This window comes from Betta splendens, chromosome 24, assembly GCF_900634795.4.
Source record: "Betta splendens chromosome 24, fBetSpl5.4, whole genome shotgun sequence".
NCBI lineage: Eukaryota > Metazoa > Chordata > Actinopteri > Anabantiformes > Osphronemidae > Betta > Betta splendens.
In genome coordinates, this window is record NC_040901.2 from 14368205 (window position 1) to 14383293 (window position 15089).

At 46.8% G+C, this 15089-nt stretch overlaps 1 protein-coding gene across 3 annotated transcripts; it reads left to right on the top strand.

Moving 5' to 3' along the window:
- Nucleotides 1-38: 38 nt before the first annotated feature.
- mboat2b (membrane bound O-acyltransferase domain containing 2b) lies at nucleotides 39-12069 on the top strand. Of its 3 annotated transcripts, none has more exons than XM_029141885.3 (13): nucleotides 39-284; nucleotides 4729-4874; nucleotides 4980-5057; nucleotides 5200-5295; nucleotides 5374-5429; nucleotides 5519-5573; nucleotides 5677-5860; nucleotides 6397-6589; nucleotides 8729-8832; nucleotides 8953-9017; nucleotides 9399-9531; nucleotides 9609-9760; nucleotides 9969-12069. In XM_029141885.3, the coding sequence occupies exons 1-13, from the start codon at nucleotides 195-197 to the stop codon at nucleotides 10138-10140; spliced, it is 1524 nt and encodes a 507-aa protein (XP_028997718.1). In that variant the 5' UTR covers nucleotides 39-194; the 3' UTR covers nucleotides 10141-12069. The 3 variants fall into 3 exon arrangements, with proteins under 3 accessions (XP_028997718.1, XP_040925543.1, XP_028997720.1); XM_041069609.2 differs by lacking the exon at nucleotides 39-284 and adding an exon at nucleotides 3762-3938; XM_029141887.3 differs by lacking the exon at nucleotides 39-284 and adding an exon at nucleotides 3997-4176.
- Nucleotides 12070-15089: the final 3020 nt, after the last annotated feature.

Here is a 15089-nt window from a genome sequence, read left to right on the forward strand (position 1 = left end):
AGATGCAGGGGGTGGGGTGAGAAGCAGATAGGAGAAAGTGGGAAGAATAAAAAAAAGGGGGGGACAGGAAGAAGAGGAAGAGGAGGAAGAAGCATCATCATCGGGACACACAGACGGACGGACGGACTGTGCGCGGATCACGGAGCCTCTGCCGCCGCCTCTGAGCTGCTGCAGCCGGACACACACCCGGAGTCATGGCCGCCGAAGAAAACCCATCCACGGCCTGCACGGGCTCCAGCCTGCTGAAGCCCGTCAGCGACATCACCAACCTGCCGCTGGACCAGGTAAGATCCACCGACGCGGCGCGGAACCTGGCGGCGGCCCCCTGGGCTCGGGGCGGAGACCGGCTCCGGGCTGGTCGATGCGCGCAGGCGAAAAGCGACAAGAACGGCGGGAAAGGGTGCGAAAACGGCGTCCTGACCCACGAGCAGGGCGGATACGGTTGGCGGAAACGACGGGGGAGTCCAACATGGATGGATGGAGGCCTCTTCTCGGCGCAGACGGTCCGTTATCCGCGACTCGTGGCCGCAAACACGATCGTTCATTGTCTGCGGAGATGAGGATAAACAGGAAGCCTCCGGATCCGGATCCAGGTCCTCTGACTCTAAGCTTGATCTTGGTCCGAACCCTCATCTGGTTCTGGTTCTGGTTCTGATTCTGCATAAATGTTTTTACTGAGTTCTAATGCGCTCGATTGGATTGGTACTCATCCAGATGTTGAACACTTGATTCATAATGTCTTTTACTGCAGCTCGTTTACCGTCGTTATGTGGTAAAATCAGTTCAGTAGCACAGTGTGAAAAAATAAAAAGTAAAAGGATTTGAAATCCTCTGAATAAAACCTGCTGGTAATATGTGTAGTATGTAAAGCACTGCCTCTCTGCTGATCCAGTAACAACGTAAGTTTTTCATCGTGTGCGGTAATACACAGTTTATTTCAGAGTTTTTCAACATAGGGATAGGGCCCCGTCGTGACTCGATTGTTCAAAGTTCCTGCTGAGAGTCCAGGTTTTGGACCCAAGTCTGGTCATTAACGTCACATAAGGTGACTGACAGGGATTCTGGGTCAGGCCAGTCAGATCCACTGGCGACTTACTGGGTTCTGTTCCCAATGTGTCACCTGAGTTCACCTGTCAGGTGCGTCGCTTCACACGTAAGAAAGGAAGTGCCAGAAATCTGAATCTCTGAAAAAAACTGAAAATGAGCAGCCAACATTTGAAACTTAATTAAGAACCAAGACTCTGTGACCACCACACTTTAACAGGTGCAACAGGTAGACCTGCCCTCCTCCTGCTCGCTGATTGGCTTCGAGCAAGACGTCTGGTCAATGAGCTCAATGCCCTGTTCCAGGATCATGATTCTTCTGCATCAGGTTGCACGTCGTCTGATCTGAGAAGGTGCATAATCATAGAGTAAAATACATAAACAACCTGCAAAACTCAACAATTTTATTTTAGAGAAGGATCTCTGGATTAAACTGCAGTGAATTGGGAATGGGAAGGACACCTAAAAATGTTTGTATGTAAATTTATTTGAACTTAGCTCCAGCTTCTTCTGCATCCTGGACAAACATGGCTCCTGTGGGGAGAAATATTAAAAAACGCTAGTTGAGCTCCAGCTTTGGAAACAGCTCTGATCTGGGTGTTGTGATGTGGTTGAGCCTGGATCCATACCTAAGGGTTTGGCTTTATTCTGATGTTGCTGCTCCATCGCCTTGAGCTCGTTAGTCACGGCTCAGCTTCTAATTAACTGTGTGTGTTAACGATGGAGTTGATGCTTGAGGGAACAGTCGAGTGTAATCGCTCAGTTTACACAGCGTTCATTATTCATCCCAGACACATCAACAAGCGTGGACTGTTTCACATTTCAGGCCGATCAGATGTTACGTAGTTGATACAGTACAGTAGTCCATCTGTGGTGTCACTGTCTGAAATACTATACACAGTTTGAGAAAAACGGCTACAGCACCTAATTTAGTGAACTTTATATTGCACCAAACAGTAAAGCTAGCAAAAGGCAGAACCAGCACCAGTGGATTGTGGAGAGAACACAGTAGAAAGGTGGGCGGCCAACTGCCTCGACTGGGTGGAGTGGCTGAACCAGTAGCTGGACACAAACAGGACAGTTGGACCAGTAACTGAACACAGGGCGGTTGGACCAGTAACTGGAAACCGTCAGGATGGTTGGACCAGTAACTGGATACGGACAGGACCGTTGGACCAGTAACAGAACACAGGACGGTTGGACCAGTAACTGGAAACCGTCAGGACGGTTGGACCAGTAACTGAACACAGGACAGTTGGACCAGTAACTGAACACAGGACGGTTGGACCAGTAACTGAACACAGAACGGTTGGATCAGTAACAGAACACAGGACGGTTGGACCAGTAACAGAACACAGTACGGTTGGACCAGTAACAGAACACAGTACGGTTGGACCAGTAACTGAAAACCGTCAGGATGGTTGGACCAGTAACTGGATACGGACAGGACAGTTGGACCAGTAACAGAACACAGACGGTTGGACCAGTAACTGAACACAGGACAGTTCGACCAGTAGTTGAACACAGGACAGTTGGACCAGTAACTGAACACAGGACGGTTGGACCAGTAACTGAACACAGGCGGGTTGGACTAGTAACTGAACACAGGGGGGTTGGACTAGTAACTGAACACAGGCGGGTTGGACTAGTAACTGAACACAGGGCGGTTGGACTAGTAACTGGATACCGTCAGGACGGTTGGACCAGTAACTGGAAACTGTCTGGCCAGTTGGACTAGTAACTGGATACCGTCAGGACGGTTGGACCAGTAACTGAACACAGGGGGGTTGGACTAGTAACTGAACACAGGGCGGTTGGACTAGTAACTGGATACCGTCAGGACGGTTGGACCAGTAACTGGATACCGTCAGGACGGTTGGACCAGTAACTGGAAACTGTCTGGCCAGTTGGACCAGTAACTGGATACCGTCAGGACGGTTGGACCAGTAACTGAACACAGGCGGGTTGGACTAGTAACTGAACACAGGGCGGTTGGACTAGTAACTGAACACAGGCGGGTTGGACTAGTAACTGAACACAGGGCGGTTGGACTAGTAACTGGATACCGTCAGGACGGTTGGACCAGTAACTGGAAACTGTCTGGCCAGTTGGACCAGTAACTGGATACCGTCAGGACGGTTGGACCAGTAACTGAACACAGGCGGGTTGGACTAGTAACTGAACACAGGGCGGTTGGACTAGTAACTGAACACAGGCGGGTTGGACTAGTAACTGAACACAGGGCGGTTGGACTAGTAACTGGATACCGTCAGGACGGTTGGACCAGTAACTGGAAACTGTCTGGCCAGTTGGACTAGTAACTGGATACCGTCAGGACGGTGGACTAGTAACTGACATAGGGCGGTTGGACTAGTAACTGAACACAGGGGTTTGGACTAGTAACTGAACTCAGGGTGGTTGGACCAGTAACTGAACACAGGGGGGTTGGACTAGTAACTGAACACAGGGCGGTTGGACTAGTAACTGGATACCGTCAGGACGGTTGGACCAGTAACTGGAAACTGTCTGGCCAGTTGGACCAGTAACTGGATACCGTCAGGACGGTGGACTAGTAACTGACATAGGGCGGTTGGACTAGTAACTGAACACAGGGGTTTGGACTAGTAACTGAACTCAGGGTGGTTGGACCAGTAACTGAACACAGGGCGGTTGGACCAGTAACTGGAAACTGTCTGGCCAGTTGGACCAGTAACTGGATACCGTCAGGACGGTTGGACCAGTAACTGAACACAGGGCGATTGGACTAGTAACTTGAAACCGTCAGGACAGTTGGACCAGTAACTGAATACAGGACGGTTGGACCACTAACTGGAAACCATCAGGGCGTTTGGACCTTTGCTTCTGTGATATGATGGACCTAAATTTTCATACAGGTTGTTTTTACTCATATAGTTGTCTGGCTCTTTTTGCTTGTTTCAGAGTTGAAGGGTAGGTTGGGTACAGCGACTGTCCAGAGACTACGCTGTGTTCAGGTGGTGCTGGGCCTGTGTGTGCTGATACTGTCACTGCGGGTTGGTTCTGCAGCAGCACGTCGGCACCAGATGTTCCCATGGTTCTCCACAGATGGAGGATTAAAGGCTTGACCAGACTCCTCTGACCCAGAGTCAGCGTGTGAGAGTGCAAACACAAACACACAGGATTAACCCTTCAGTTCCCAGCTGAGACCCAGTCTGCAATGGGCCCATGTTCTAGTAGGAGAGTGATGGGCCTGTTGGGTCGGTGGTTGTGTGGAAGCAGAGTGACTGTCTGTGCTGTGGGCTGGAGGTCCTCGCTCAGTGACCTGTGAAAACTGGCAGATGATAAGAAAAATAATTATTGATAATCATCACAGCTCCAGCAGAAAAGCTCTGCTTAGCACTGAGTCTTTGTCACCGTGATAATCGTATGATGCACGGCCGAAAGGGACTGAGACTGAGACGCTAAATGCCTAGCACTAGTTTCCATCTTTAAAGGGTATTGAGTAAATACTGGGGTGGGTCGTCATAGAAACGGTGCCGGCAGCTTGCCGGGTGATGGGTGAGTGACAGCTTGTTTTAGGCTCCTCCAGCTGAACTCTCCCACCTCCACATTTCTGTCTTCAGGGACGTGTTGGCTCCTATAAATAACCAGTGAGGGGGTGTGTTTCACCTCATCAACTAACCCAGAGGTCCTCTGTCCCTGCAGGTCAACTTTGTGGTGTGTCAGCTCTGCGCTCTGCTGTCGGCCTTCTGGTTCCGTCTCTTCCTCCATCCCAGTAAAACCAGTCCCTTCATCAGACATGTGGTGGCCACGTTACTGGGACTCTACTTTGCTCTGTTCTGCTTCGGCTGGTAGGACTTTAATGGTTAATAACGACCTGCAGTGAGTCTGAGCGCCTCTTTTTTCGAGTGTCTATGTTCCACACTCATTTATTTTGTCTTGTTTGTGTATTTCAGGTACGCGCTTCACTTTCTGCTTCAGAGTGGACTCACCTACGGCATCATGATCCTGACCGGGGTCGAACACATGCACAAGTAAGAGTATGTAATAAACGGAAGCACGAAATCCGATCCAGTCAGAACCGTGTGCTAGAGGGTAAACATGAGGCTCTTTACTGGGCCCGTGTCTGATTATTCCGTGTCTCTTCACTGGAAACATGTGGCTGTTCCATTTCAGATACTGTCTGGTGGTGGCGCTCAGCTACCTGAGTCTGTGTCAGATCACCCGCGTCTACGTGTTCGACTACGGCATGTACACGGCCGACTTCACTGGGTAACACCGGCACGTCTGTGGTTCTGGCTTCAGTCCTGGCCTCAGTGGATTCTGACTAACCTCAACTTTTCTTTTCAGACCCATGATGGTCATAACACAGAAAATCACCAGCATGGCCTTTGAAATCCATGATGGTAAGCATGAAGCATCTCATGAAGCATGAAGAACGTCTACAGTTGTTGCTGGAAGCAGCAGTTCAAGTCCAGCTTTGGGTTTTTCACAGGAATGGCACGAAAAGAAGAACATCTGACTCCTGGACAGAAGATTTTGGCCATACGGTGTGTTTCTCTTTGCTTCTATGTACAATAGATAAACTCACACAAACTGGTTCTGAGAAGTCAGAGAAGCTCAGTGTCTGACTGATGGCCTGTCTGTGTGCAGGAGAATGCCCAGTCTGCTCGAGTACTTCAGCTACAACTGCAACTTCATGGGGATCCTGGCTGGACCGACATGTTCCTACAATGACTACATCGCCTTCATCGAGGGAGACCCCCGACGCCACAGAGACCAGGAGGCTGACAGGAAGATCCAGAGCAAGCTGAAGCAGAGCGAGCCCTCTCCAAATGTAGGTCACGTGACCACAGCTGCTACTCTAGCTCTGAGAATCCACAGTGGTGTCTAAAGGCAGGACAGGACTCCTCAGTGCTGTCAGATAGTACCAAGTGTAATGAAAGCAGCTCTCAGCACCATCATCACTGATGTCATCCTCGCCATGGCTACTGTTAGTGGTGGAGGTATCAGCCAGCACGCCCACATGTCGTTGTCAAAGATGTGAATGGCCAAGCTAATAGATTTGAGTGAACTGGTCCAAAAAGTCCAAAACTGCAGCCCCTTCCGAAGGGTCATGATTGACGGAACGATGAAAGAGTTAGATGAGATAAAGATAAGAGCTGCTTCTGATAGGAAGGTGTGGTAGAGGGAACGACTCTCGACCAATCTGCTGTAGATGAGGATCTGTTGGTGTTTAACAGGAGCATCGTCTGCATGTGGTTGGACTTGCTGTCAGTAGCTCCGCCCACTTTCATGCTTTGACCCTTTGTGTAGGCAGCAGGTGTCACTCAGATCTACAGATCTAAATGAATCTAATGTGTGCTTCCTCAGACGGAGGTCATCCGTAAAGTGGCCACCTCCTTCTTCTGCCTCCTGGTCTTTCTGTCCGTGTGTAAAGTTTTCCCAGTGGAGCGGAACATCGATGATGACTTCATCGCCAACACCCCATTTTATGCTCAAGTGGTTTACCTGTACCTGTCCATGCTGACCACCAGACCCAAGTACTACTTTGTGTGGACGCTCGGTGGGTGACTCATCCCTTTAACACCCCTCACCCGACCTCAGTCTGTCTGATATTCCTCACCTGACCTCAGTCTTACTCACCCATCCAACACCTCTGCACTGACATCAGCCTGTCTCACTCCTCATCTGACTAAAGTCTGTGTAACACTCCTCACCTGACCTCAGCCTGTCTCACTCCTCACCTGACCTCAGCCTGTCTCACTCCTCACCTGACCTCAGCCTGTCTCACTCCTCACCTGACTTCAGCCTGTGTAACACTCCTCACCTGAACTCAGCCTGTCTCACTCCTCACCTGACCTCAGCTTGTCTCACTCATCATCTGACTTCAGTCTGTGTAACACTCCTCACCTGACCTCAGCCTGTCTCACACTCCTTACCTGACCTCAGTCTGTGTCTCACTCCTCACCTGACCTCAGCCTGTCTCGCTCATCACCTGACCTCAGCCTGTCTCACACTCCTCACCTGACTTCAGCCTGTCTCACTCATCATCTGACCTCAGTCTGTGTAACACTCCTCACCTGACCTCAGCCTGTCTCACTCCTCACCTGACTTCAGCCTGTGTAACACTCCTCACCTGAACTCAGCCTGTCTCACTCCTCACCTGACCTCAGCTTGTCTCACTCATCATCTGACTTCAGTCTGTGTAACACTCCTCACCTGACCCCAACCTGTGTAACACTCCTCACCTGACCCCAACCTGTGTAACACTCCTCACCTGACCTCAGCCTGTCTCACTCCTCACTTGACCTCAGCCTGTATAACACTCCTCACCTGACCTCAGCCTGTCTCACTCATCATCTGACCTCAGCCTGTCTCACTCATCATCTGACCTCAGCCTGTCTCACTCCTCACCTGACCTCAGCCTGTCTCACTCCTCACCTGACTTCAGCCTGTGTAACACTCCTCACCTGAACTCAGCCTGTCTCACTCCTCACCTGACCTCAGCTTGTCTCACTCATCATCTGACTTCAGTCTGTGTAACACTCCTCACCTGACCCCAACCTGTGTAACACTCCTCACCTGACCCCAACCTGTGTAACACTCCTCACCTGACCTCAGCCTGTCTCACTCCTCACTTGACCTCAGCCTGTGTAACACTCCTCACCTGACCTCAGCCTGTCTCACACTCCTTACCTGACCTCAGTCTGTGTCTCACTCCTCACCTGACCTCAGCCTGTCTCGCTCATCACCTGACCTCAGCCTGTCTCACTCATCATCTGACTTCAGTCTGTGTAACACTCCTCACCTGACCCCAACCTGTGTAACACTCCTCACCTGACCCCAACCTGTGTAACACTCCTCACCTGACCTCAGCCTGTCTCACTCCTCACTTGACCTCAGCCTGTGTAACACTCCTCACCTGACCTCAGCCTGTCTCACTCATCATCTGACCTCAGCCTGTCTCACTCATCATCTGACCTCAGCCTGTCTCACTCCTCACCTGACCTCAGCCTGTCTCACTCCTCACCTGACTTCAGCCTGTGTAACACTCCTCACCTGACCTCAGCCTGTCTCACTCCTCACTTGACCTCAGCCTGTGTAACACTCCTCACCTGACCTCAGCCTGTCTCACTCATCATCTGACCTCAGCCTGTCTCACTCCTCACCTGACCTCAGCCTGTCTCACTCCTCACCTGACCTCAGCCTGTCTCACTCCTCACCTGACTTCAGCCTGTGTAACACTCCTCACCTGAACTCAGCCTGTCTCACTCCTCACCTGACCTCAGCTTGTCTCACTCATCATCTGACTTCAGCCTGTGTAACACTCCTCACCTGACCCCAACCTGTGTAACACTCCTCACCTGACCCCAACCTGTGTAACACTCCTCACCTGACCTCAGCCTGTCTCACTCCTCACTTGACCTCAGCCTGTGTAACACTCCTCACCTGACCTCAGCCTGTCTCACACTCCTTACCTGACCTCAGTCTGTGTCTCACTCCTCACCTGACCTCAGCCTGTCTCGCTCATCACCTGACCTCAGCCTGTCTCACACTCCTCACCTGACTTCAGCCTGTCTCACTCATCATCTGACCTCAGTCTGTGTAACACTCCTCACCTGACCTCAGCCTGTCTCACTCATCATCTGACCTCAGCCTGTCTTACAGCCCGTCTAACCCTTCTGCTCTGCTCTAACCTCAGCTGATGCTATCAACAACGCTGCTGGCTTTGGCTTTAACGGCTACGATGCTGACGGTTCTCCTCGCTGGGATCTCATCTCCAACTTGAGGATCCTTAACATCGAGGTGAAGACCTTGTTATGAAAACTCATGATGACAAATAATCTTGTATAAACAGGAAATAATGTGAAGTATTGATTGATTGGCTGTCAGTCAGATTCACCTTAGATTTTGCTTTTTTTCCAGTTAGCCACAAGTTTCAAGGTTTTCCTGGACAACTGGAACATTCAGACAGCACACTGGCTCAAAAGGTAACCCTAACCCTCAAATCAGCCTATTATTGACATGTTTGTGGACATTGTATTGTTTATTATCAGCCAGTAACAGATGGTAACTGACTGGCTATCCACTGAAGGCTTCCTTTAACAGTGTTTCTATGGTCACCTGTTCTGGTAAGGTTCTAGATAATACTGCTGAATAGGCGGTAAACAAAAGGCAAAGGTCTGGATTTAACCAGTGGAACTTTATTGTAATGCATTTATTCTATTGTTGCAATGCTGCCTGTTTTGACATAAAGGCAAATTGATTATATTTGCCTCCTGTAGCTAACAGCTTTAGAGATTGACACAAACAATGTTGCTTAAGGCTGCTTTTTGTGTTTGTTTCTTTGACCTCTGACCTCTGGTTGACAGGGTATGTTATGAACGTTGTCCCTACCACCCGACAGCAGCCACCTTCATCCTGTCAGCCATGTGGCACGGAGCGTACCCAGGCTACTACTTGACTTTTCTCACGGGCATCGTGGTGACCCTGGCTGCCAGAGCGGTGAGCTGTCCCCACTGACCCATGAACCTTCAGAGCCTTCGGTGCAGCTTTCTAAAGACGTTTTTTTTCTCTCCCAGGTCAGGCACAACGTCCGGCCACACTTCCTGCAGTCACCCAGTTACAAACTGGTGTATGATGTCATCACGTGGGCGGCCACTCAGATAGCCATCTGCTACACGGTGGTGCCTTTTGTCCTGCTGTCCGTCGGACCGTCAATGAAGTTTTACAGGTGTGATTTACAGTGTTAAGGGGGTCACGTCAGGTGAAGCCTGGCTTGGCTGAGTCAGGATGAACTCCGGGTCAGTTAGGTTAAACTTAAGTCTATCACATTATGAAGTAATGCATCAGTATTGATTAAAGCACGCCTTTGTTTTCACACCTGTCAGAACAGTGTCCATCTTGCTCTCCTCACTGTCGCTGTCCCTCACCGTTTACAGGTCCTGGTACTTCAACCTCCACATTGGCTGCATCCTGCTGGCTGTGGCTCTGCCGGTCAAACCCAGGCATCTGCGCCTGAAGGAGCAGCAGAAGAACCTCCTGCAGGGGCCGGTCCAGCAGCCTGTGGAGGCTACAAACACTGGTTTCAGCCAAAAGGAAAAAGCCACATGAGAGGATGAAAGGGTTTACATCACCACATTTCCATTCACTTGTACAGAAAGACGAGGAGGTGAAGCAGCTCAAACGGACATTCCTCCTGTCTGTGGTACACAAACTTGACGGCTGAGTTAAATTGCTGTATTATTTGATACAAAGCTGGCCTGAATTTGCAAGGTCTGACTTGTACTTGATGATGCGTTTTCTCTTTTGGACTCCGAAAATTGATGGACGTGAATATTTATTTGAGTCATGAGGCAGGTTCAGACCAGTGATGTAGGATAAATATAAATCAGTATATATCCTGTAACTGTTTATAGAAAAAAATCAACTGCCCTGAACTGTCTTGGCCACGTGTAGTGTTAAAAATGACTCAATTTTCTTTGTGGTCACAAATATGCTGAGTCCATTTGCAGGAAGGCGTTGAAGAGTTAATAGAGAAAACAGCTGATGGAAGGAAAGTCTGTTGGTGGTGGTGCTGGCTAAAGAACAGAACATTTTCTCTTCCACAGTCCTCTGACTTTTCATTGTCTTATGACCTATCAGCCCATACACATCACAGTATTCCTAGAAATGGGTTTTGAGTAAAGTGCCAATGATCATTTCACTCAGTCGCCTTAGTTGTTTTGTTTTGTAACATAAAAAGACAAACTTAACGTATGAGAGTCGAGCTTGGTGAAGATTTGCATTGTAGTTGTCTGTTTTTGTTCAGTAGAGTCATGTGGCACCACTTTCTGAAGGATTTGTGCACATTAGATCTAGTCGTAACGTCGAGGGAAGCTCTCAATCATTAGGCTGATGTCTCCAATGAACTGCTTCTAGGTGATAGTCAGAGATGAACCGTGAAAAAACGGCTTTACACTGATCTGTCCTAGTTGTCAGAAAAGATGGCCAAAGTCTCTTAGACGGATAAAAAGCAGTTGAGCTGTATAAAGTATTTCTACTGCCTTATCAGAAAGTTGCACCATGTAGTTGGAACTCAAAGAATGAATTAAAAGTTTCACAAAATGAGCTGAAACTAAAATACTTCATCATCCAATACATCCATCCTCCGTACAAGCTGTCTAGTTTAGTTTAGTTTAGTCAGGTTGACTTTTGGCTTTCTATTGAAATCATCAAGAAGGCAAAAAAATTGTTTAGTTAGTGAACATCTCAGTGTTGTAGCTAAGCCGGCCTTAATTTTTAGCCAACTGGATTAAAGTTACGTCTGACAGCTAGTTTGGTCCAAGAATTTAGACATGAATCAATTCAAATAACCAGTTAGCACATTAACAATTATTGATATTCTGTCATTTTTTTAACCAAAATTGTGAAAAATGCCAAATATTTAATTGCTGTTTTGGGTTTTGACTGTTGGTCAACATTTAGATTGTTTAGGTTTTTATTAACAGCTAAATTTGAAACATGTTTCAAATTAATCAAAATGATAGCTAGCCCTCTGAGACTTCAAACAGGGGTATTTGTTCTTTTTGGTTCTTTCTTTCTGTTTTCTGTTGTGGCAGTCGGAGCACTAACAGTGGATGCTAACAAAGAGCAGGCTAGCTTAAGTAACTCGTCCTTGTAGCAGATTTCCAACCATTTTTGCATTAGCTGCGACTTTGTTTTATGTTTATTGTTTGATTAGCACTAACATGTTCTGTCACACAGAAGACTTGTGAGTGTGAGATAATTGTTTGAGAGAGATCAGATATTTCCACCACTGTGTCATAACCAGGACATCAAACTTCATTTCTTTTGTTTTCGTGTCTTCACCCTTGTCCTGTTGGTTTGTTCCTTGTATTTCTACTGAGCTGGTTGAGGGACATGCGTGAACAGAGGCTATGGCAACTAAGACGACGCCACGGTTCTGACACCGGACCAGCCAACTGTCTGTAGGATAGATGTGGACAATATGTTTGCTTTTTGTAAATGATGTGATTAAACCTTGGATTTTTTGAACCTTGACATCAGCTGTGTTCATGTTAATGGTGTTTTATGGCTGTATGGTTAGATTCAAGATTAAAAAACTATTAATTCTAGAGGGAAATTATTTTTCACACTTTAATCGCTGTCACAGATGGAGGGACACACAAATGGAAGGAAGGGAGGTTAAAAATAGAAAGCTAGCACATCTACACACACTCACATCTAATTACTAGCTAAATTTGTATTATACATGTTATTGCATGGATGAAGACCAACCCTCACAGACAGAGGAGCAGTTGTACAGACTGATGGCACCGGTAGGAAGGTTCTCCGCTGGCGTTCTGTGGAGAACCTAATACTGATCAGCCTTTGGCTGAAGGTGCTCCTCTGTCCAGCCACACACTGTGTGGGGGGTGGAGGTGTTGTCTATAGAGAGGAGTTGGACCAGCTAGTTATTACTGCCACTTTTGGTTCTTTATATAGTATTTGGACCCATTTAGAGAAGTGTGGACCAAACCCAAAATTTGACAGAGTGGAAAAACGAAACCCCATTCCACCCTGTCAGACATTTTAGTTTGACTCAGCCATATAGTAGTTTCCTTATGTGGTTCGAGGAAGATCTGTTTTGCATGAAACCCTAGCTGGTTGGGGTGGATGATGCCAGGTAATACCTGTTGTAGATTTAGGGACGGAATTTATGCGAGTATTTTACAGTCAAAATTCAGCAAACTGATGTCTCTATCTTTTTTAGGAATTAAAGATATAAAAGCTTCATTGAATGTGTGTGGAACATTTCCTTTCTCAAAAGCCTCCCGAAAGACTTTTTCTAAGATTGGGGCTATAACATCTACATATTCCTTATAATATTCAACAGGAAATCCATCGTATCCAGGTGATTTGCCATTCTTGATCAACGATATTGCTGTCCTTACTTCAGCTTGACTTATAGGTAGTTCAAGTTTATCTGCTTTAGCAGGGTCTAATCTGGGCATATTACTGCTTGCCAAAAACAGAACAAAATTCCAAATCTTCTTTCAATATAGATATAAATATGTTGTCTTGTAATACTGAAGTGTTCATTCTCCATCTTGTCCCGCTTCCATTTTCTATCTCTGACTTAACAGTTAATTTTACAGCAGCATAGTCTGTAATAGCTTTATTTAACAACTTACTACACTGTTTGTAAGAGAGTTAGCTAATAAATAATAATCTATTCTAGAGCAGGACTTATGGCAGTGTAAAAAAAAAGTGTACTCCCTCATGCATGGATTAGTAAACCTCCTTTTGTCTGTCAGAGCCATATCCGTAATTGACATGTCAATTGCTTCCCTGTCCCTAGGAGTCAAAGGATCTCTGAATTTACTTCTATCCTAAAGTGGGTCTAAAACTTGATTAAAATCTCCTCCTAGTATTATGTGACCATCCACATCACCCAGGATACTGTTTATCTCATTAAAGAATTGTGGTTCTTCTCTATTGGGGGCATAAATATTACATAGCATCAACTGAGGTCCTTCTATAACTGCCTGTACACACACCACACGCTTCTGTATCCTGAAGTACAAAATTGAGTTTTTTTTGGATGATGCACTGGACAAGGAGCTATTGAAAACGTGTCCCACCCATCCTGCTCTAAAACTTGCTGTCTTGTCTCCATTAATCTGTGTCCCCTGCAAAAATGCTATATTTGCCTCATTATTTTCCAGATATGTCATTACCTTCCTTCTTTTAATTGGATTTTACCTCCATTAATATTCCAAGAAATAAATTGAATATTTCTCCCGACCATGCTTATTTCTGTGCCTATTGAGACCCATGTCTATTAAATGATAGGTTTCTATTATGTTCAATCTACCACAGCTAGAGTATTTCTCACTGGCTCACACCACCTGTCTGTTCCACACCCCTTTCTGGGATAAAAGTCTTCAAACATAATATCGAACATTTTTCTTAAGAAAGAAAACTCTAATAGAAACGAAACACAAATTGAACACGAACATAGACAAATCAAAATCTGGTTGTTCCCTTACAGCTGTCACTCACAACTGGGAAACTGAACCAAAATAAAATCTCATCTGGTGGTGGTTATGGCTGTCTTCCTGACGGCATCGCTGTCATGAGCTCCTCCGGGCCCCACGAGCTCCTCCAGGCTTGTGGGGAGGAGGGGGGCTGGATTTATGACATAACTGTGGTTCCACTATAACAACTTTAAGATCGTCTCTCTTCTCTTTTTGCATGTTCGCCCTCACTGATGAGCTGCTCCGCTGCCGTTGCTGTGGTGAAGCTCTGATTGTTTTCTTTCAACGTAAACCGTAAAGTGTCTGGATAAGACAAGGTCTACTTCACGTTGAGATGTTGAAGCTTCCTCTTTACAGATGTGAAGGCCTTTCTCTTTTCTGCCCACTCCCATCTACGTTTCCCTTTAACTGCGGAGATCACAGCATCTCTTGCTGACTGCCGCACAAAGCACTTTATCACTGGTCTCGGCGGATCTGAGTTCAGCATTGGTACCGGGGACCCATGCACTCTTTCAACGTTGAATCTTTCATCCTGATATATTCCGAGACCTTCTGTAAGAATCCTCTGTATGCAGCTCAGCAATCATTCATAAGTCCCAAAAGTCTCCTGCAAACCAATCAGTCCCACGTTATTCTTTTTACAAAGTTACGTTTACTTATCTTACCTCGGTGTGTTGTCGCTCCGAAGCCTCTTCAAGGAAGACAATACTGCTTCTGTCACCCTCTCCTGTATAAGAGCGATGGTGTTTTTCAGCTCCATAGTTGTTTCTTTAATTGTTGAGACATCAGTTGTGACACCATGAGGGACAGAATTAACCTTTGTCATCTCTGTGAATAAGTTGTCTAAAGTTGTACCTTTAAAATATTTTGATGTTGACATTTTGAAACTTGTCAAACAGCACACAGTTAAGTCTAATATGGAGCGACGACGTCAATAACCACTATAAATAAACATCTGTTGTTCAACATTCAATATTTCTTGTAGGGGGCGGAGGTACCCTAACAAGCTGCCATCTTGTTTGCAGCGACCACGTGACTCCC